General features: G+C 37.3%; 2 protein-coding genes across 2 annotated transcripts; one reads left to right on the top strand and one right to left on the bottom strand.

Annotated features, from left to right (window-relative positions):
* Positions 1 to 3,239: 3,239 nt before the first annotated feature.
* LOC306844289 (histidine N-acetyltransferase-like) lies at positions 3,240 to 12,090 on the bottom strand. The gene is made up of 4 exons (XM_079376295.1): positions 11,896 to 12,090; positions 6,529 to 6,752; positions 5,367 to 5,591; positions 3,240 to 5,263 (listed from the first exon to the last, which is right to left on the bottom strand). The coding sequence occupies exons 2-4, from the start codon at positions 6,742 to 6,744 to the stop codon at positions 4,697 to 4,699; spliced, it is 1,008 nt and encodes a 335-aa protein (XP_079232421.1). The 5' UTR covers positions 6,745 to 6,752; positions 11,896 to 12,090; the 3' UTR covers positions 3,240 to 4,696.
* Positions 12,091 to 16,105: 4,015 nt separating this feature from the next.
* LOC306882728 (snRNA-activating protein complex subunit 2-like) lies at positions 16,106 to 22,229 on the top strand. Its single transcript, XM_079437575.1, has 6 exons — positions 16,106 to 16,281; positions 16,695 to 16,956; positions 17,036 to 17,209; positions 17,628 to 18,171; positions 18,578 to 19,533; positions 19,844 to 22,229. Exons 2-5 carry the CDS (start codon positions 16,741 to 16,743, stop codon positions 18,937 to 18,939), a joined length of 1,296 nt encoding a protein of 431 aa, XP_079293701.1. The 5' UTR covers positions 16,106 to 16,281; positions 16,695 to 16,740; the 3' UTR covers positions 18,940 to 19,533; positions 19,844 to 22,229.
* Positions 22,230 to 22,781: the final 552 nt, after the last annotated feature.

Here is a 22,781-nt window from a genome sequence, read left to right as displayed (position 1 = left end):
TAACAAAATATTTTCCATTAGTTGTCACATCACTGCTTGAGAATAAGCAGTCATATCGGGTAATAAAAATAAAAAAAATCTTAAAAAAACAAAACAAAACAAAAAACAGGAAGCAATTTATCCTATAATCAAAATGCCTTTATAGCATTGAAACTGTATTCACCCTCTTGATTGACAGTTGGCCATGAGTTCTTTTTTTTTAAATCTCATTAACAAGCATTAGTTTCCCATCATAGGAGATTTTTAAATATTCTGCACAAACACAAAACATGACACCCAGTTTGTATCTAGGGCTAATGGGAAGACTCGAGTGAAAACAAACTCAACAGCCACTGCTGCATCAAGAGAACGGATGACATGGACATTCAAACCACCACCTTCTTGAGGTTTGTAGAAATCATGGTCCCTGCTTTGCTGATAGTGGTAAATATGTCCATCAGCGGTTTCAGACAGGTACAGTGTGGCTTATTCAGACAATGGTCATTAAGTAGGAGCTTTATTAACGTCTATAAAGTCAGGACCACACCAATAAAAATGTCCTTGGATTTAAAAACGTTACTCAGACAGGCCCATGCTCCTATTCCGATTACAAAAAAATATATAGCACGATCCACTGAATGACCATGACTGTTACAGCAACCCACACTGATGTTTTATGAAGATCTCCGCTGTGCTTTGGAATATCTACATATCTACAGTATAAAGTGCAGCACATCAGAACAGCTAGATGAATGCTTAATCCAATCGGAGTTGGATGACTCTGACATGGCGTGAGATCTAGTTGCATTAAATTTGTAGATTGAATGTAACAAAATAGCTTAGTGCACCACAGGTGAAAATACCTGTGATTTAGCCATTTCAGAAGCATCTGTGTATAGACACAATATATGTTTTTTCTATGGAAAACAACATGGGGAGAAGCAGAGTTGAAGCTCTGATAGTGCAAATCAGCAATTTAACGGATATCACCTGGATAAGGCTTTCAGTTAAGTTTTTGTAATGTTCGAATATGACTTGGAATAAAGAAAACAAATCTCCCTGGTGGTTTTCCCCTCGTTCACAAAACATGCAATACACAGCTGATTCTAATACACATAAAGCCCTTCATAAACATTACAAAGCAGGAAAATGAAAAGCAAAAGATGCCACCATGAAATAACATAAAAATCAGGAATAGGTACAGAGCAGCGTGGCAAAGGACGGTGCATTCGTATGACAAGGGTGGAACCCAGCCTTCTTATTTTAACCTCTCCTGCTCACTCTTTCCATGTGTCAAGCCGACGGGGATCAGGTGGAAGGTAAAGGGAGTCTGGGGTGAACCCTTGTTCTACGCAAGATGACACTCTCAGGATCCAGTTTCACTTACTCAGAGACGAGCCCTGAAACTTTAACTGGCCCATAGTCACACAGGATAACAAGTGTCTGAGTATATATTTACTTTCGTATGACTTAGCACTCGAGGTATTACTTTAGTGCTGAGTCTGATAATACAGATATCCTGCTCTGGGTTGGTCTATCCTAAATAGTGGCTTGGCGCTAATTACCAATACAAGGCCTCTCTTGCGAAAGACTATTTCCCTTTTTTGTCACAAATACAGCGCTTCAAATAATTCCATGTATAACTGTTGTCATCTTTACAACTCATTTTTAGAGTGGTTAACGCGATCTGGATCGCATGTCCTCTCCTCGCCACCTATTCCTAGTATAGCCCCGGCTTCATCTCTCATCTCCCTCTGCAACCTGTCTTATTTTTCCAGTCCAGAAAAAGAAAGTGAAAAGCCACTTCATAATTGAAACAAAATGGGTTTAAAGTTCACTCCTCGTGTGCCAGCGAAACAAGGGGCAACGTATCCTTTACATCACTCCACCATCAGGTGGTCACATGCCTCTAACCTTTTATAGTCTCGTGGACCTGGCACTAGGACCTGTGTAAAATATAGAGTTACAACCTCCAGCACAATTCACAAATACTCAGAAAGGCAATTAGATATCCAAAGTGCTAAAAGGTGGAGCTGAAAGATAGAAACAATAAATAAAAGAGAAAAATTCTTAAAAGATTACTTGATTATTAAAGGCAGCTGCTATTTGCGATAAGCGATAGATGCTATTTACACTATAAGCGCAAACAGCGATGAATGCTATTTATGGAACTCGTGTCAATCGCGTCAAAAAGCACGGCCTTACCATCTACACCACTGAAACTGATTCTGAATTAGCGTAAAGTTAGCGGAGTTAGTGTAAATAGCCTTTGCCAACAAGGCGGGCTATTTGCACTTAGTGTAAATAAACACTCCAATTACTAAATGTCACACAAAAGAAAGTAACGGCTAAGTAAATATAGAGGCTAGTGTACCTAGGGAACCTTCCACCTCTAAGGTAAACTGACATAATGCATAACAATTCAATCGAAATGCACTGCGCTATGTACAAAAGAAAACACATACCAAACACATTTTGGGTCTCTAATCCATCATGTCGCATTTTGACGAGTGCTTTAGAGGCAAAAAGTAGCATCTCTTCACTAACATGGCTAACATAGATTTTTGAAGGCCAGTAGACATCGTTTTAAATTGGGAAAATGACATTTTCATGGGAAACTGAAGCATTAATGTTTCTTGTGCTTCACGACTGTCTATTTTAAAACCAATTTCCTCTGAAAGCATGTAGCAGACATGAAGGATTTTGAGATTTCAGCCATAAAATCACCCCCCTTCCAAACAAACATATATATTTAGATATATGTACACCTATACAAATGCAATAAACTGTCATTGGAATTACAGTTAATAATCTGTAAAATGCCTTGACTTTCAGAATAAAAAAAAAACTGGCTGTTGCCATTTATAAATACTGACCGCGATACAAGTCCCACATGCAGCTGTCCAAATGAAGGAGGAGAGGAGGCCTCCTTTTCGTCAGAGAATGTCGAGAGTTCATACAAGGGCACAAAATAAGTCCACCAAATGAAGTCAAACCAGACACATAATTAGTAAAAAGAATATAGAAATTCTTGGCTTTAGTTTAGTGGAACGAATTGTGGGTGGACTCTGTGAGGGCTTAAACTATAAGTTATATTATATTATATATTTTCATAAGTATATATTAAGCTATAAATGAACTGAATTTGAATCTCATTCTGCCACAGTGCTTCAGGGAAAAGCACGCTGCAATCTGGGTTTGGGGCAAAGGAACTAAATATGGTTCTGAGGACGTCTAAAAGCTTCTTCTTTTTCCATGTTGGTAATACTTCACTTTATTTTCTTCACTTCAGGCCAATAGAATGAGATGATGTGTCCTATATATGATTTTGTCCATTCTTTTCCTCTGATAAATTGTGACGGTCTTTCAGCTTCAAAAAATCAATCAAAATTCTTCATAGAGATGAGCAGTTGTCACTTGTTTTGCTCAGGTTTCCAATTGTCCTTATTTGTTTTCCTGATTCCGTTCGTGAATCGCAAGAGCCAGCGTAAGATTTTCAGAGATGAACATTATTATTATCATTTTATTTATTTTTTTAACTGGAGCACCTAATTTGGACAAATTTCCTTAAGATCACGTTTCTTCTGAATCACAAATATACGATGTAACAAAACCACTACATAGTGACGTATCAATTAAATTCAAACTAATTATTTTAATGAACTACAAAAACATTTATTTATATATGTTATATTTCTTATGTATTTAGATGTGATCCTGCCAAACAGTCCACTTATAATTATTTTAGAGATAAAATATAAATCAAATGATGAATCTAAAACAATTGTACATGTCTGTTTCATTATTAGTTATTAATCATATGTAACTGAATGTACTTCTAGCAATATTCCAGTGTATTATTGAAACTGCACTTCTACAGTTAGGTACAAATACTGATAGGACGTCATTTTAGCGAACAGGTTTAAGTACTTAAAGCAAAAACTTGAGACTGTAATCTAAATAGATAAGCAAGTTCTTAGCCAGACATTTATAATTTGATACAGAGTGTAAAGCACTGCAAAGTACCTTTAGAGGAAGAGGTTTTTTATTTTTTTTCGAGGAGCGTATTAGAAAGGTGTTCAGTCTGATTATGTGGAAATTTTTAGTATTTTCAAATGAATTAAAACTGCCTTTGAAGACCATTTCGATCTCCATAAGAGCAGCCTGTCATTAAGTCCCAGAAATGTTGTTTATTTGTCCTCTAAACACTCTAGCAGCTACAGTGCCACATTCTGAAAAAGCAACAGACACTAAAGTTAGATCCCATTGTTTTTTTTTATCATAAAGTGCCCTAAAGATTGTGCAGTTTTCTTTTCAACTCAGCATGAGTAAATATGCTTTCACTGTCAGCAATGCCAACAAATGAAAGGGCCTGGAACAATTTGGGTCCGTATTTTATGTAATCTAAATCTGCTCCCCTCTTTTCCAGTCCCTGTCCTGTCAGCGCCACTGTTTACAGCACTGTATATGGAAATAAATTAAATAACCTAAACAAGCATCTACTACATTTATTCTAGTTTGTTCACTTCCATGCATTTTATTTTAATTAGTTGTTGATAAAATAAATTAAATCCTATGAGAGCGTTTTCATTAAGCGGAATAGAGCTGAAGTTTTTCGTCCCTTTAGAGTAGATTTTTCTTTTAGGTGTTAAATTTCCTCTCGTTTATGTAGGTTTGGTGTCTAATTTTAAGGGAAGGTGTTTCTGAGGCTCCTCGACTAAATGACATCAGACTCCACGACGCACTGCTCTGTGTACTCCTTCACCAGATCCACTTTAAGGGTCTCCCTAAAGAAATCAGCCATGGGCTTCCACAGCGCAGGCTCCAGGAACACCTGACACATGACGTAACCCTTCAGAGTGCCAGTGTGGCACCTCAGGTGGCACAGCAGCTGTTGTATGGCCAGCGTCAGGTCTTTACCAAACATGTCGATGTTGAGGTAGTACCAGTCATCACCGATTGGCACACGGAACGGGAAGGTGCACAAGCTGGCCATGGTTGGGCGCCTGGCATCGTCAACCATCCAATCAATGTCCTTCTTCAGCAGGATAGCCATGTTGCTAGGCAGAGGCTTGAAGGGCTGCCAATCTTGAACGATGGTGGCATTGGGAAGGACACCCTGCATTAGAACATCGCTTAGGAAGAGCTGATGCACCTCTGCTGGCTCCAAACGGACCGGGATGTTTGTGGTGGACAGACCCTCCCCCGCTACAGTGATATTAGGCCCAAGATCAGCAAGGCGTAATTTTAGCTCTTCGGCACAGAAGCGCACCAGAAGGATTCCCTTCATATTTGAATTAGGTGACAGAACGAAGACAATGTGGCTTTAGCTGTTTTTATTTCAGATCTGAACCAAATGTAAATATTTTATTGTAAATGGTTCTTACCTGTTTGGTAATGAGCCGGTACTTCTGGAAGTCTTTTGGCCCCAGTTGGTCATCTCTTGTCAGTCTGCTGACCTTAACGTCGGGGTACTTGGACTTAACCAGTTGAGAGCAAAAGCGAAGAAGTACCCCTGCCACACCTTTCCCCCTCTCCTGCGGGGCAACACGAAGCCCTTCTACCAGCATGGTCTCGCCATCATCGATAACACACACTGACTCCAGTGCAATCTGGAAAATGTAGTTGCATAAAAGTTATATATATATATATATATATATATATATGATAGAGGAAAGAGAGAGTTTTATGGTGCTCTTTAGTAATTTCTGTCAGTTTCATTTTGGGATGCACAATAAATCAAAATGAAACTGAAATCGTAATATGGCGTTTATCACATCACAGAAAGCTGTGATTAAATAAAAAAAAAAAAAAGTTACATGCTCTGTGTGTTTCTGAGTGAACTATGGACTTCATATTTACGATGTCTCAGAGCTACAATAAATGCTGCTTCACATGAACTCCATCTCTGCACACGCTGTGAGTTTGTCAAGTATTATGTGCATCTGGGAACACAATGTGCACCAGGTTCACTTCATTTTCACATTCGCAAAATTTCCAAAATGCTTGTGCATTCAGCATTTCAGTCAATTTGTATTGATCTCTCTCAGCAGTTTTCTGCCAAAATAAAGGCTTGACGGTTTACCCTTGAATCAAAGAAATTAAGACATAAATATTAGCTGTGTGAATATAAATTAATAAATCTAAATATTCCTTTTTATTTTACTGTACAAATGTATTAGTACAACGGTAATTTATTTATCTTTATTTTTATATAAATATAGAAATTATGATATAAAAATGTTTATTGTATTTATAACATTTATTGTAAATTAAAAATGTAAGTTAAAATAAATAATTATTAGAATTATTATTATTAGGTGCGATTTGCAAGTGTAATGAGATATTTTCAGTTTTGGTGAAATGTTTATCATCTTAGAATTACTGTATGTACCTGTATGTTCTTTATATGTTTTGCCCAAAATAAAGTCATATGGACTTGAATGGCATTAGAATGAGTAAATGATTTTCATTTTTGGTGAACTATTCCTTTAAACCACTGAGGATGGAACATGCACTGCAATAAGCTCCTCATATCCGCTTTCTTACCACTTTGCCTTGCTTGCGAGCCAAAATGACAGTGCGGTTGCTCTCTTGCAGCCAGGCTTGATAGCGGGAGGGCAGATAGTCCAGGCCGCCATAGATATCCTTGCTCATGGCCATGATGTCATCAAAGTCCTCCTCCGTCGCCACTGTAAAATGCAGCCCGGTCTGAGGAGGGGCCTCAGGGAGCTGAGAGCAGGGCAGGCTGTTTTCAATCTTCATCCTTAGAGCTGTGGACACAGATTTCAACTTCTATGATCTGTGACCCAAAAAGATCTTCAATGCGACATTTTACCTTCTCCCTTTGTAAATGTACATTTCAAGGATGTCAAGATAGCACCTTACAAAACAAATTGTGTGAGGGTCGTTATCAGCTCAGTACAGTGCAAGGTTTGTGCCTATGCCGCAGTATTTATCTTCCCGTGCCAACGTGCCAGCAGGTTGGCATCAACTAGTGGTAACCGTGCCCAATCGCGGGACAGCCAACGCACATACACAGACATGTCCACCTCCTATTGCCAGAACCCTTAATCCTTTTTTTAATTCTCACTGAGCAGCACTGCCCTGGTTCCCAGTGGAAAATAAACACATTTTTTGAAAGGACTTGGGAAATGATGGTGCGAGACGTCCAGGGGAAGGTGAAGCGGATGAGTAGGCAGATGTGTGCAGGCACGCATACATGGCTAGTGAGTGTCGGGGATTGAAAGGCTGAAAATCTGTGCAGTGGGAGCAACACCGCGAACAAGTCACAGAGCAAACATTGTTTGCACCCCCTTGGGCCCGTACCGGTTGAGAAAGCCCTGGTACTTTTCCATTGATGCACTTCTGTAATGGAAAACCCTCAATGTCTGAAAGCTTATTTGGGTTTGGCAAACATGCATTGGGCAGGACTTTGTGAGGCTGTCACAAAATCTATTCATTCATGGTTCATTTGCTGATTGCTATGCAATATTCGATTTCCAAATTTCCATGTGACTGTCTCTCGTAGTCTTTCATTTGTCCTTCAATTTATAATGGGATAGTTTGCTTAAACTGATATTTCCATTGGGCTGAATCGATGTCTTCCCCTAGTTTCCCTAAAGTCGTGCCCTGTCTATGTCTGGGTAACCCTTATTAACCCTTCTCAAAATAAGAGAACAAAATATCAAAGCACCAATTAGCAAATTCCATCAGGTTAGTGCAATCTGTGAGGCTGGATAACAGTCCCTTAATGAGGTCCAAACAATCTTTTTAAAATGTATTTATTTTTTCTTTAAAGATGCATGAAAATATACTCAAATCTTATATAACTATAACTCTTTGGGCATTAGCACCAATGTGCTAATTAGTGTTTGTGAACATGCAGATATTGTGCATGACATCTTCAAACGAGATGTTATATAAATGCAAAAAAAAAAAAAAATCCTTCTCTGCTGTTATATCACAGGGCTTGTCATTTCTCCATGGGATAAACTTTAAAGTTGCCTCAGGCGGAGTTATTACAATTACGTCACACTGAAGGAGAGAATGAATGTTAAAACGTATAACATCAGAATACGAAAAATTACTTTAAACATGCTTAGGGTAAAACAAAATATGAAGTCAAGAAAATAACCACAATGTTGAGTAGATCACAACAATCCAGGTGATGAAGACTGTAGATGTAGTTAACTATTAAAGTTCTCTGTACTGTATGATTTACAGCTAACTGCTCACACACTTCTTCAGAGAACCTGACCACAATATTTGTGGAATCTTCCCTTTGTATTAATCTTTTTGAATTTAGCATACACTTTTATCCAAAGCCACTTAGAATGTATTCAGAGTATGCATTATATCAGATCGTTCATTGCCCTTCATCACCCTTGAAGTTGGTGTTGCTACCACTGCTCTACTACTGTACGAGACACTTCCCATGCCCCGGTTCTGTGGTTATAGATCTAGGCTGGTAATGTCAAAAGGTTTTAAGTTCAGTCATTGCAAAGAGTAATAGTGAAGCACTTAACTCTGGTTACCCCAGGGGGATTATCTTTTTAATAAATGAACTGAGCATTGCTTTAAGTGTTTGTTAAATGACTACTTAAATTAACACAACCAAGAAGTGATTATTGCCCAGTTAACTCCTGCTGTCACTTTCCGTTCAAACTGTTATACTGTTATGGTCAAGTTGACTCTCATGATATTATTGCACACTGCACAGCTGTAAGTATAGACTACTTAACATGCCCCTACAATCTTCAACAAAGACAATGATTTGATGGTGTAGTGTCTGACCTGACCAGACCAGATATTTGGTACTTCTAAATACTGGGCTTCTATGAAGAGAACTGGTTCAGTCTGATTGAGATTGCACTGTTTGTAGATTTAAGTTTATTTTTCACTGCACTCTGTGTTTTACTGTATGCTCAATGCCTTTGTCAGTTTTAACAAGTCAGGCAAAATCTTATAGCTGTCTTGCATTTTAACAGCATGTTATAAAAAAATATGTCAGTCACTGTAAAAAGCAAAAAACATATGTAATATGGATATGGGTGTGAAAATGAATTGGGGGAGAATAAGGAACTTCACAAAAAATTGACAATATGACCATCAAAAGGAGGCTGGCGTACTAAGAAGGTCAAAAGGATGTAAATGAATATATCTTTAAGGAAGGTTACAGAATGTCTCTGTTCTCTCTACAAGCTTATTATGGAACATTTGCATAATCTGAACAGATAAAATCCTATTCAAAGAAAACATTTATCTTGTTTACCTGCTCTTTGCTTTGAATAAGAACAACATGCATTCGCCTGAGCATCAAACATAATATATATATATATATATATATATAAAATGATCATGGAAAATAATACTGGCTTTGATAAACTATGATCAAATATACTGGGCCATCCATTTTCTTGCATCATATAAGATAGCAATTAATTATTCGATTAATTCTTGACTCGTTTTATGTTCCCTTCTGTCTCAATCTATCTTTATCTAGAGGACAATACATTGCATTGCAATAGGTTCCCCTCCCATCTATTTGTTTATGTAAATTCATTAAACCAGATTATGGAAGCTCAGAGGATAACCTTGAAAAATAAAGTTGCTTTCATAATATTAACATTTTAAATTCCTTTAATACAATTCAGCAAGAAAGATGTTTAACATATAGATTTAGAAAGCAACCAATACATAAGAGTTATATGCAAATCAACCTATGCATGATGTACTAGAGACTCAATCCTATTAAATAAATTCATTCTAAGTGCTTGTTTCATGAAGTCTCAATCTGGTGTATAAACTGTCAATATCTTAACATGGAGCACGCATTTAGGTCAGTGGCTAGTTATGTCCTGTAACATGTGCATGATAACATAAGTGGAGTTAAAACATACAGCAAGCTCTGTGTGAATATGTGAAGAGAAAGGTGCATAACAGCATTCTAAAAATACAGAAGAGAATATCATTTAACATAATAGTTCACCCAAAAAGAAAACTTATGTCATTATTTATTCTCTCTCGTGTCGTTCCAAGTATGTGTCATTTTGTTTTGCGGAACACAAAAGGTGTAATTCTGAAGAATTTTCAAACAGCTCTTTTTGATACAATGCCAGTTCATAAAAACAACAGCCCATATGACTCATAAGCTATATTCAGAGCCATTTCACTGCTTTAATTTGATTTCCATCCTGCATATTTGAACTGGCACTTACATGCACTTTACAAGACATATTAGAACCAACTGCATTTCGGCATCAGTTACTTCCAACCTGGTGCAACGTGCCAAGGTTAGGGTTAGGAGTAACCTCACACAAAGCTATCACATGACACAAGGCATATGAACTATTTTTATGTTAGGGTTTTGTCCTTTTTTGGAGCATGACTGCCATGGTCACTATGAATGGACGGAAAACAGCTGTGTAAAGATTCTTAAAAAAATATCCATGGAAAAAAACAACAACATGACAGGTTTGGAACAACATGAGGGTGAGTAGATTATGACCGAATTTTCATTTGTGGGTAAATTATCCCTGTATTCATCAATCATTCTTGACAACATCATAATGAACAAAAATAATTTGCATGCTTGAAACCTTATTCTTGACGGATAAAAATGGGTTCCATCAAATTCAGACCATCAGGACTACATACCTCTCTTCTAGACATACTAGAACGGCACGGAAGTGTGTGTATGCAATGAATTTAAATTGTGCTCATTAAATGCAGGATTGCAGTATGTGGAGTAACATCAAAAACCAAAAGTAGCACCACAAAATGGGCCAAGCATGACACTGGCTCATGCCTCGCACCACTGCAGCAGCTTGCCTGCACACCATGTCCTTTAATAATAGGGCATGCCATATGTCTCTCCGACTTCTCGCGGTTATGTCATGTACACTGGAGTTTTCTTATGGTGCGTCAGCATGGGCATTCACGTGCCAGTGGAAAATAACTATGATGGGCCTGGGAGCGGCGACTTCACACCGGCACGAACGTATAAATCTGGCACAGAAGGACATAAGCACATTGCATCAGTTAATCAAAAATCACGCATCGGCCTACATTCGACTGCAACATGTACGTGACGTATTGTACAAAGTCAGCCATTAACATTTCTATAAATATGATATAAATACAGCAGATATACAATGATGTCTTTAACGAAGGGTGCATTTAGCATCTTTAAAGTCAAAGCTGTAACGTGTTCTCAGCATCACTGCAATACGACCCCTAATGATTCGCCCCGCCCCCACTCACTCGAAATACTAAATTAAAGCAATAATCTAACACAAAGCCTTGCTAAGAAACCTTACTCCTATAAGGGTGCAATACATATTGTATATACGTCCATATAATGTTTCGTTTGAGTTTCAAATAAATCACCAATAAATTATAATATAAATAAATATTTTTTTATGAATTGTGCATAACGTTTTGACACGCCAAGCAGGGAGGCAATAGACAGGACTTCGTTCGTATCCTCTAGTTACAAAACAGTTCCATTGTTATTATTGGATTACGCGCTAAATTTTTCATCATTCCACAAAGGTTGCATTATACCGGCATCCGGCAGAAATTGAAAAACGTCGCACGCACAGAGAGACCAAACGCAAATAGACTACTCGACATGAATGCCAACAAAACCTATAATGGGGGGTCTCCGTCAAATTCTTTGCATTTCATTCATTGCCTTGTCGTCTGAGCGGTATTAATTTGGGCCGTGGAAAATGGCCGTGAGACGCGAAAAAGGGTGCGAAAGACAATACACAGCAAATGCGTGATGTTCGTGACAATCCGAAGACGTAAAAATCCAAGTACAATGGTTGTTTGAAGGCGTCGAGCCCTGGCCATACATAGAGAGCACTAGCAAAATCCTTTCTAGCGGACACGGTAGATGATTTCACTTACCTCTGCGTCGTGCGTTGGATTTGTGAAGGATACAGACGTCAGATTGACAGATGCTGAATAGATGCAAGCTTTCGTTGCACTGCGGTAAGATTAAAGGCAGAATATTTAGTAAATGCCGGTTCAGACTTACAATATATGAAGTATGAGGTCACTGTGAAGCCCCTCCTAGAATTCCCGTCCCCATCCCCATACCCCAGTAGGGAGAAGAGAGGTATGCCAACCCCTTAAACCATCACCCAATCATGACCAATCTCTCTCTCCTCTCTCTTCGCCTGCCTCTCTCTCTCTCTCTCTCTCTCCATTTCTCTCCTTCACTCCCAGTGTGTCCGAACTCTACTAGGGCTGTTCTGTTGACTCAGTGCATGCTTTTCTTCCCTTGGTTTTTGCAACTTAAATGGATACTGTACATACACAGCTGAATTTGAGTAAATGGGCTTTGCATAAACAAAAGAGATGGTACACAGGTGCAAGCACAAGTATCGAAATTGGTTACCTTTTCCAGGCCAAGGACGGTGGATAGAAAGACAGAGCATATTATACATAAGTATTGTATAAAAACTGATGTTTCATTTTAATTTTGGCATATAGTAGCATGCATATAGAAAAGTATACAAATATTTATTATATGTAGTTGCAATTTATATTAAAGTAACATACTATATTTCAGACACTAAAAATGTCAATATGGATGTGTTTATTTAAAGTCTTATACTTGTAAATTAAATAATATATTTTAATTAAATGAGTTTAAAGTATGAGGTAAAGAAAATATTTAGCTAAACTTTTGCTGGTGTGTTTCATTTGGGTTTCCGCCTTGGTTGCTGGCCAAAATACCAGTCCATAATCCATAATCCAAAAAAACATCTCTCACATTGTCTTCTCACATCAAAATCCACCAACATATTTGCTTAGAACTGTTTTGGACTTTTCGATTGTAGGCTAAATGGTGCTCCATTTGTGTGTATTTCTCTCTTAATTTAGAAGAGACTAATTCTACTGGAGAAAGCAATATCATAGAAAGAGGACTCATAATAGGGCTGGAAGCAATAGTTACAAGTTAATAACATCTTAATGATAGATTTGTATTACAAACCTGAAGCTTATTGTGATGTTTTATCAGCTGTTTAAACTCTCATTGATGGCACCCGTTCACTGCAAAGGTAACACATAGTCCGCTGAAGGTGAGCAGAGTGCAGTTTATTGAAATAAAAAAATAAATACAAAGCTAACACAATGACTCGACTATAACATGAACCTGACCTTGACAAAGATTCACCATCAACGGGTTATATAAAGCTAGACAAGGCACAATAGAAACAATATGGTTAAATATACACAAGGACAAGACAAACTTAAATGTAGTCAAGACAAAGAAACAATGACAAGGCTGATAATGTAAAACAATGAAAAGCAATTAATCGCTCTTGCAGTACTTTGATGTCATACACAGAACGGTTTGCACAGTGTCTTTTCAAGTTGAACACACCTATGAACAGCATAAGGGCATGACCAGATCACATGAAAACTTGAACAAAACTGAAAACAGATATGGTAGCTTCCAGGAAGGTGGTGGAGCGGAGATGGACAAGGGGGATGGATGGAGGGCCAGGTTCATGAAGAAAATGTGGGCTTGGATCAGTAGTGGTGGGCCTGGGCTATTGAGCAGTGGCGGAGACTATGGAGGATCAGGTGGAGATGGTGGAGCCCGTAGACATGGAGAACATCAAGGTGGAGCAGGTGGAGGAAATGACCACCATGATAGAGCAGAAAACCACTGGAGATCAGGAGGCCATGGCAGAGCAGAAGCAAGGAAGGCCTTTTTTCACATACAATAATTGGTGGATCCCAGTACCAAGAACCCCCTGACACACTGTTTGAAGATCCACGGATGTAGTGCTCTGTTTTATGAAAGCACATATGAGTTTATTATTTTTCAATTTGGCTAACTGCTTTGTTTATAAATTAAACATAAATTAAATACGACTTGCGTTATAATGATTAACGGCATGTAACACCGAAGACAAGAACTGTCATTGACACCAATGAAACAAAATATGTAATACATAATACATTTCAGATTAGACATAACGCAGACTGGAAAAGCTGACAGATATCTCTGTAACATCTAAAACCAAAACAATGATACTCTGTCCATGGTGACACTAATGCAAAAGCCTTTCATCTCCATTAGGGCAATCTGAACTATTAAAGTGCAATAGATGTCTTTAATAGTTAAAAATATATATCAAAGGTTTAGATGAGACTAATTAAATCAGTTAAATGTAGGATTCTAAAAAACGATTTCAATGATTTAACACAATTCTGTCAAAAGTGGTGGACAGTTTCTCTCAATTTCTCATTGCTCACAGCCATGAAGTAAAAATAAGTAAATAAACTGTTGGTTTAACAGAGAGTGGATACAATGAAAGTGAATGATTACTAAGGCTATCAAATACAATCTTTATGATTATATGTTCTTCCATTACAAAAAATCTAATCCTAAACGACATAAATTACACAAAAGTATTTCTAATTTTGGAGGGTAAGTCGTGCCACATTTGGACAGCGGTGGTAAGTAAAATGAAAAGTCATCTGAGGCAAATCCTCTTAAGTTTATAAAATAGCAAAATATGATGTGATATATTTGTGTGTGCAACACGGAATCAGATTTTCTTAAAATCACTTTCGTATTAATCTTTAATCTTAATTCCTTCCTTTTTATTCAAGATTGACTGTGTTCCAGATCATCATATAAATGCAGTGACATGCAAGGTGAAAATTGACTTTGTTTCTTTGTATTTGTCTTATAGTTATAAGGCGTATGGGGACTGGTTCCATGAAACCTGAGGAGAATGGTTTAATTGAAGATGAAGTAGCATTCAGTAAACCTGCATTCAGATGATTTTTTTCTCTCTCTCTAAAATATTATAACAATTTATCAGAAAGTATATGTAAGAAAATTGTATAAAAAGTTATGTATTTTATGAAATAATAAAATATGTCAAGGTACATCTTTCCGTTTTGAGATAAACAACCCCAGTTGTAAGTGCTGCGGTAATAATACATACATACAACCAGTAAAATCATGTCACTCAATCTCCAGCAGAGGCCATAATCATCACATAATTTATCCCATTTGCACTACAACGTATCTACCTCATCTTTAATTTTATTTTGGATTAAAGATACTGCAGACCGTATCAAGAATAGTGCATTCATGCTGAATGTGTAGCCTATAGCATAGGCTATAGGCTATAAATACAAATTCAGCCTGAATCCTGCATTCTTGATTTGGTCTTACAGTCATGTTGAAATGACGTTCATTCAAATAAATAGATGTTTATACACAAAATGTTCGCACTCACTGCGGACCAAATCACCTCTTCAGCTGGGTCTCGACTCTCGAGTGCTATTTCTGTATTCACATTTGCCCAAAAGGTCCGCACCAAAGGGGGAAACGAACTGGAATAAAAACGGTCTATGGTTAAACTCCTTCTGAATAGCTACAACGAGGGTAATAAGTACTTTCTTACTTAAAAAAAACACTAAACCTCGACACTGGATAAAACCTGTAATAATTTTTTTATTATTGGTTATGCAGCAGTGCTCTATGGGTAGCGTGGCCGAGCGGTCTAAGGCGCTGGATTAAGGCTCCAGTCTCTTCGGGGGCGTGGGTTCGAATCCCACCGCTGCCAAAACATTTTTAATGTGTAACGATAGGTCAAAATAGTTAGCAGTACTGTGTACGTTTTCATAAACGATGTACAGCACTCATGATAAATACAGATGTATAAATGTCTACATACTCCGTTCCAACTCAGGCGGAAGTGCTATAGATCTCGACAAAAATGTCTCATTATACTAACTTACATACGAAAGAATAAATAAGATAAAACAGACTGACTTTAGGTTCCAACTAAGTGCAACAGACAAATATACAGTGTGTAATAGCACATATACTTGGAGAAATTAGCTTTTGTGTGAGGTTTGAGCGGTCTCTAGTGGCTTGTTTAACAAATGACAATAGTAAGTATAAACTTACTATTGTAATACCACTGACTGTATACTAATTAGTCTTTTCTAACATATTTTCGTTCGTTATATTTTTAATCTATATGTTGAATAAAACCAATGAGAACAGCCCAGTTGGATCTTTGCCATCGGAATTGTGCAAACGCGTTTTAGTCTCGTGGTTTTTGAACCTTCCGGTGACTCGTAGCGAGATACGGGCATTATCAGCGTGTTGCGACCAAACAGTTTTTACGGACATTTAAGTCTCAGCTACTTTACTTTGAATGATTCTGTTTGATGGCTGCCGTATAATCCTGTTTTAATAAAGCCGTGTGAATAAAGTGAAAAAATAGGCGCTGTCCTACAGTTTATTTTGTAAGTATCTGTCATATGGTGTGGAAGCTATCGGTGCTTTTTTGAGATAATAAGCAGTGGCTATAAGAAAGCTCTAAGAAGCAACATGTATTTTCGCATTCTTGCTCACCGTGCAGTGAGTAGAAGTATTCAGTGTATCTGTGTTAAGACGACAGGCTTTTAGGCCTTTGTTTCAAAACACAACACTTCTAAAACAACTGTACTATGTTAACCTTAGTTGTTCAGATACATACCAAATTAGACTTTCATGACATCCCTATAATTCACCTGATCAAAACATATATAAACCTTGATCTCTAAAACACAAAACTTTTCTTTAAAGCTAAACATTTCTCCTCCAAGGCTTTCTCAAAGAAAAACATTTTTATGTTTTGTTGTTGTTAAATTTGGATATTTTCCTTTTCATACAACAGACGATTTCAAAGTACATGGAATATGACTTTCATGTAATCTGCAACTATGAAACCTCCATTTCGCCGGCGAGCTGAACCATCACGCTTTCTGCTTCAGCGCACTAAGGAAGAGCCGACAGTGAATACCAGATCTCTCTGCAAAGGATGGAATCGCAAAGATCTTCAGAGCTTTTTGCAAGCTTTGAAACATCAGCAGAATTTTGAATCGGAATTAGATCTGACTGAGATTCAAAAGAAAGTTCCTCACCGGTCTCTCAAAGAGGTAAACTCATCGACACCAAATTGTGGATGAACATGCACATGGCCATTGTAATGCAATTGTTATTACTGTTTGGTTTCAGATCGAAGACCTGATAATGACCCTGAAGTCACGAGTGCTACAGAAGGTGTATCTACAGGTCCAGAGTCAGAGGAGAGAGGAGCGCAAAGCTAAAGTTCCCATTGAATTGTGGGCAGAGCTGGTACAGAAAATCTCTAGACCCCACGAGAAGACTATTTCTTCTGCATTTTCCCAGGTCTGTGTGGGAAATTACACCATTTGAGAAATTACACCAGACACCACACCAAAAACTGTACAGGTTCACCTCAATAACTCAAAAATTCAAACTAGTTATGAGTTTGACTGAAGCTGCTAAAACAGTCACTACATGGAAGTGGAAAAATTGTGACAATTAGGTTATATTTACCTACTTCTGAACTTATACATTTTACATTATTGCTTATTCTTGCACCATAAGCATGTAATTTCAGCAACTGATTCTGTCATTCTCTTATGATGCTTATATATGACTTCTATTTATAGCACACCTAGAGAGCAAAGTACATAACACTTATCAGTCACTTACAGTGTACAGTATCTGACTTATTTTATTGCCTTTGTCATCTTAATGACTCTTATAGCAGATAAAATTTCTGTTTTTACTTTGTCATCAGATGCTTGTGATTGCTGCTGTTGAGCCTTGTGGCCTGATGCACTCTGAACCTCCACACCCTATCACCCAAACACCCGCTTTCTCCAGTCTTCACCCTGTCCAGTCCCCTAAAACCCCCCCTCGGCCTTCTGCCTCAGAGATGAGCCCAAATCCCAGTGTTTCTGCTCCCTCAGCTGCATCTCTTATTCATCCTGACTCTAGTTCTAATGCTGTTGACCTTCTTAGCCAGTTGGATAATGCATCAAGCAGTTCACCTCTAGTGCCTAAAACACCTGAAGCACCCACACCAAGGTCCTCACAGATGACAAGAAGCCCAAGCCAACTGCAGTCAGAAGCAGAACCAACAGTGTCCAGTCCTGTTTCCACTGGTCCAGTGTCACTGTCAGTTTCCCCAAATAGGCACAATCAAGTTCAGTCGGAACTGTTAGATCATGATTACCCAAGCAAACCAATAACACTGAAGTGTGTTGTGAATTTTGACAAGATTTATCAATATTTAAGTGACATTGACTCTAAAACCTGCAATTCAGCTCTTACTTCAATGGGTAAGTAAATTATACATTTACATATAATATTCTGTTAAACATTTGAATAAATGACACTCTTCATGAGCATTTTACACATTGTTCCAGGGATGTGGAAGTTAGATCAACTTAAACGCATAGTTCACCCAAAAATGACAATTTATTTACTTGCCATCTTGTCGTATGATGTTCTTTATTCTGTGGAACACAAAGATATTTTGTATTTAAAAGAATGTGGATCAGTGTTGTTGACTTTCACTTTATCTTCATAAACACTTGAAACATTTTTCTGTACAAGTCATTCCTATAGGAATGACATGAGAGTGAGTAAAAAAGACCATTTTCGTTTTGGGTGAACTATTATCCCCTTTTAGATATGTGAACAGCACTCTACTTTTTTCTCATGTTTTCCACATTCCATCCTCAGAGAGCGCAGTGCTGTTGGATATGCTGATGTGTTTGCCTGAGGAGCTCCCCTCACTGGACTGCAAGGAACTTCAACATCATTTTCTCCAGTTACACTCACAGCTCACCCAACCTGCAAAAATGCCAGCTTCCTCTTCAAACACTGAAAGGGACGTCCAACAGGCTAATATAGCTGATTCGGCTGCATTAATACACAAACTCAGGACTACTGTGGGATCCACTAAAGAGCCCTCCAGTGAGTCATCTCTCACAGAACCAGCAAAGGACAAAAAAGACTGGGCTACAGCTGGCACCTGTCCTCTCAATCCTGTGTTAGTTCCAGTAGCTTTGCTGAAAAGATCGATCCTGGATTCTGAGAAATGATATGCTTAGCCAGGCTCAGTTGAATTCTGAAGAGGTTCAGCCTAATTAACGTTCTGTGTGTGTCTGATGTTTCACTTTGCCACTGGTGTAGATGTCGTTTCTTTCTTTTGTTTGGAAAATGCGTGCATATTAAGTATCCGTATTGTTATATTGATAATTAACAAATTTAAATTTCAGAATGATTATGTTAAAATAAGTTTGTCAAAAAAAACAAGACATTAAACATTTTTAAATAAATGTAACGTTAAATATTAAACCAAGTTTCTAAACTTCAAATTGTGGGGTATGTAAACAACCTTAGTTTGCAATTTGTAGTTTTTATATGATCTCCAGTTACTCATCTCTGATTGGGGCCCTTTGAATTATCATAACCTGAATGCTATTGGCATGTTGATGAGAGAACAATCTCATCGTGGCCTAATGGTTAGAGAGTCGGACTCGTAATCGAAAGGTTGCGAGTTCGAGCCCCCGGCCGGCAGGGATTGTAGGTGGGGGGAGGGAATGTCCAGCGCTCTCTCCACCCTCAATACCACGACTGAGGTGCCCTTGAGCAAGGCACCGAACCCCCAATTGCTCCCCGGGCGCTGCAGCATGGCTGCCCACTGCTCCGTGTGTGTGTGTGTGTGTGTGTGTGTGTGTGTGTGTGTGTGTGTGTGTGTGTGTGTGTGTGTGTGTGTGTGTGTGTGTGTGTGTGTGTGTGTGTGTGTGTGTGTGTGTGTGTGCGCGCGTGCATTTGTTCACTACTCACTGCTGTGTGTGTGCACTTGGATGGGTTAAACGCAGAGCACCAATTTCGAGTATGGGTCACCATACGTCATACGACAATACGTCACGACTATAGAAATACGTTTAATTGATGTTTGCCATTGCACGTTATATGCACAACCCATAGTTTCACTTACAGAATGTAGTCTAAGATTTTCCTATTCATAAACTAAACTGCAGCTGTACTGAAACCCTTGAAGTGATGGTTCTCCAAAATCACTTTTCTAAGTTTAGGATTTCCCTGGTGCTTCCACTACTGTTTTTTTTTTGTTTGTTTTTTTAATGAACAGCCTTTTAGTTCAAAAGTTTAAGTTTAGTCTGATAAACAAGTTTTGAAAGTATGGTTGCCAATTGACTAAAAAAGTGGAACATATTCCTTGTTTTGGTTTGGCAAATATTTCCTTTGAGCATAGTAATACATTTTTAAGAACTGTCCCAGATGGTAATTTTTGGGGGTTGGAATATTTAACGTTTTGCATTTATTTATTTTTTTTATTAGGTTAGTTTAGGAAATCAGAAATGCTCTGATCATTTTTTTTGTCATGAGGGCCTTGCCAGAGATGGTGCATGCCAAGTTTTGTGCAAATCAAATCAACAGCCTATAGGGGGAGTTAGAAAATTTAGGTTTTCCAGGAAATTCAAGATGGTGGAGAAATGTCCCGAGGTAAATCAAATTGGATTTCTTTGTAGATTCCCATTGACTAGAGGATTCTAGGAATCAAGGATTCAGAGGCTTTTACAGATTCAGAGTTAGGAACCAAAATTCAAATGTATTCAACCCCTTAACTGTCATACGGGACGCCTAACTTTACTTCAATATATTACCATTAAATCCTAATCTAATCATGACAAACTATATTGTTGGAAAGGTCCAAGACTCCTAAATAAAGATTTGATCTCTGTTTGTTGTTAAAATATTATGTAGGAGCAGTAATAGATTCATTTATGACGAAAGCGCACCTCAAACCATATACACCATAACAGGAGCTCTGATCTTTGACACAAAAATTCTATTCATTTCCTTTTTTGCTATCACATGTTTTAGTAATCGTCATATGTTATATATCATTTGAAAGCTTAAAATCTCAAAATTCATCCTGTGAAAACCGTTGTGAAATCAGATATTGCTTTACCATAGAAATGGTACTTTAAAATCTTTTAGTGGGAGGTGGCATATTCCAAATGTATTCCGGTCTTATAGAAACAAAACTTTTTATAATCTTGACAAAATACATATTATCAGAAAGGAGTCTCAAGAATCCATATTTTGTGATAGGAGTAATAGTGAGAGAGAAATCGATACATTTGTGACTGAAAAGTGCATAAAAATGGGGTTTGAATGGCATCCGCTGGCTGTTTGTGGTATAACGCCTAAACAAAATTGCATAGTAACCTCAATTTTTTTATATCAACTTCAGATTTGGAACACAGCTTATTTAGACATATGGCTTTAATTTTATACCAAATTTGGATTGAAACATTTTGTAAAATGTTTATTTTACATAAAAGAATAATTGTACCGTACATTTTAGTTACAGTAAATTTAAACATAACTTTTTTTTACTTAAATTTTTTTAAATGATTTCAGTTCTGCATGAATCTGCTGATTGTCTTCTTTAAAAAGAGACCAACCTTAGGTATGTATTCAAAACATCTATGAATTATAACAATTTAACTTTAAATAGTGCACTTTCAAGTCTGTTTTCAAAAGGGGGGGGGGGGCAGTTAAGAGGTTAAAGCACCACTTAATATCCGGTGGTTGTGTAAAGCGGTACTGGAGTAGAATTAGAACGCCTTTTTTGTCATCTTGAGTGGGGGTGGATTTGAAACCTTCCCACCAAGATCTATAAGAATTATGGTCTTTGGTACTTTTTTAATGCAAAAAAAAAACAAGAATTATAAACAAAACAGTACACAGACAGAAGGGCATTTAGGGTGAGTAACACTGCACCACAGAGGTCTAGGTACAAGTGATGCAACCATTTGTAACATTTTTCATTACTGATTGTAGAGCAGCTGATTATCAGTTTCTTTTTCCTGATTAATTGTTTGTGTGGCTTCCCACCACATGACCCTCACGTTGTTTGGCATGCTACGGATAAGATATATGAGATAAAGCAGCTCACTTTGTGAAACACTAGTCTAACACTAATCCAAAAAAAAGATACAAGTATCAATCCAATAGCGGGTAACTTATGTACGATGTTATGATTTACTTCCTGGGTTTTTTATTCATTTATTTTTTGGAAAGTTGAAATCACAGTTTAAAAGAGGAATTATCCTAAAATAGATGTCTTAATCAGCATGCTCTAAATATAAAAATGACATAGTAGAGTGACAAAACTGAAACATTTTATACTACATCTATCTGTTTCTGTTCCTTCATCTTTAATATGTTGAGGATAACATTCAGTATTTCCAAAGTGATTTAAACTCTTCTTTATCAGTTAAAACACACTCTTTGTTATATTTTGGAAGAATTTAATGTAACTGAATGTAATCTGAAGAGAATAAATTGAATATTCAGAAAGGAAGTCCCATTACCTGTGCTTTTGTTGTGTGTCTGAGTAGGAAAACGTTTAAAAAGTACTGAAAATAACTAATCAAGAGGCATGAAAGTAATTGGGAATGCAGTTTTATGAAGCTACTCTGTCCCTCTCTGTGAACTCATGATGTTTGATGTTTTCTTCTACTGCAAAACACAATAGCTCAAGAATATAATTAGTCTTTCATGTATTTTATTGCATTTACACAGGAAAAAGGCAACTAAAACACACAGATTATAATTTATTATAACATGTGGAGTATAAAGCTAATAAATAATTTGTGGTTAATATATAACTTACAAACAAGTTTATGTTAATGCAATGTCATTATGAATAAATAAGAAATGATACCTACACTGTAAAAAAAAAAAAAAAATTCAAAAAGTTGTTTCAACTTAAAATAATTTGTTACTCTACTGACTTATTTTTTTTTAGTTTAGGCAACCTGAAATTTTAAGATAATGTTCATTTAAGGGACAACTGGAATATTTTAGTTGACTAAACTAAAAATTTTAAGTCAGTGGGGTAACA

Source organism: Barbus barbus (assembly GCF_936440315.1).
Source record: "Barbus barbus genome assembly, chromosome: 2".
NCBI lineage: Eukaryota > Metazoa > Chordata > Actinopteri > Cypriniformes > Cyprinidae > Barbus > Barbus barbus.
This window is presented reverse-complemented; position numbering and strand designations above follow the sequence as displayed.

Excerpts from the sequence above, each read along its gene's own strand:
- LOC306844289 (XM_079376295.1), bottom strand. The coding sequence starts at position 6,744 with ATGAAGATTGAAAACAGCCTGCCCTGCTCTCAGCTCCCTGAGGCCCCT. Across the intron at positions 5,592-6,528 it reads CTCGCAAGCAAGGCAAAGTG|ATTGCACTGGAGTCAGTGTG; the intron begins GTAAGAAAGCGG and ends TACATTTTCCAG. Across the intron at positions 5,264-5,366 it reads ACCGGCTCATTACCAAACAG|GGAATCCTTCTGGTGCGCTT; the intron begins GTAAGAACCATT and ends TCAAATATGAAG.
- LOC306882728 (XM_079437575.1), top strand. The coding sequence starts at position 16,741 with ATGAAACCTCCATTTCGCCGGCGAGCTGAACCATCACGCTTTCTGCTT. Across the intron at positions 17,210-17,627 it reads TTTCTTCTGCATTTTCCCAG|ATGCTTGTGATTGCTGCTGT; the intron begins GTCTGTGTGGGA and ends CTTTGTCATCAG. Across the intron at positions 18,172-18,577 it reads TTCAGCTCTTACTTCAATGG|AGAGCGCAGTGCTGTTGGAT; the intron begins GTAAGTAAATTA and ends TTCCATCCTCAG.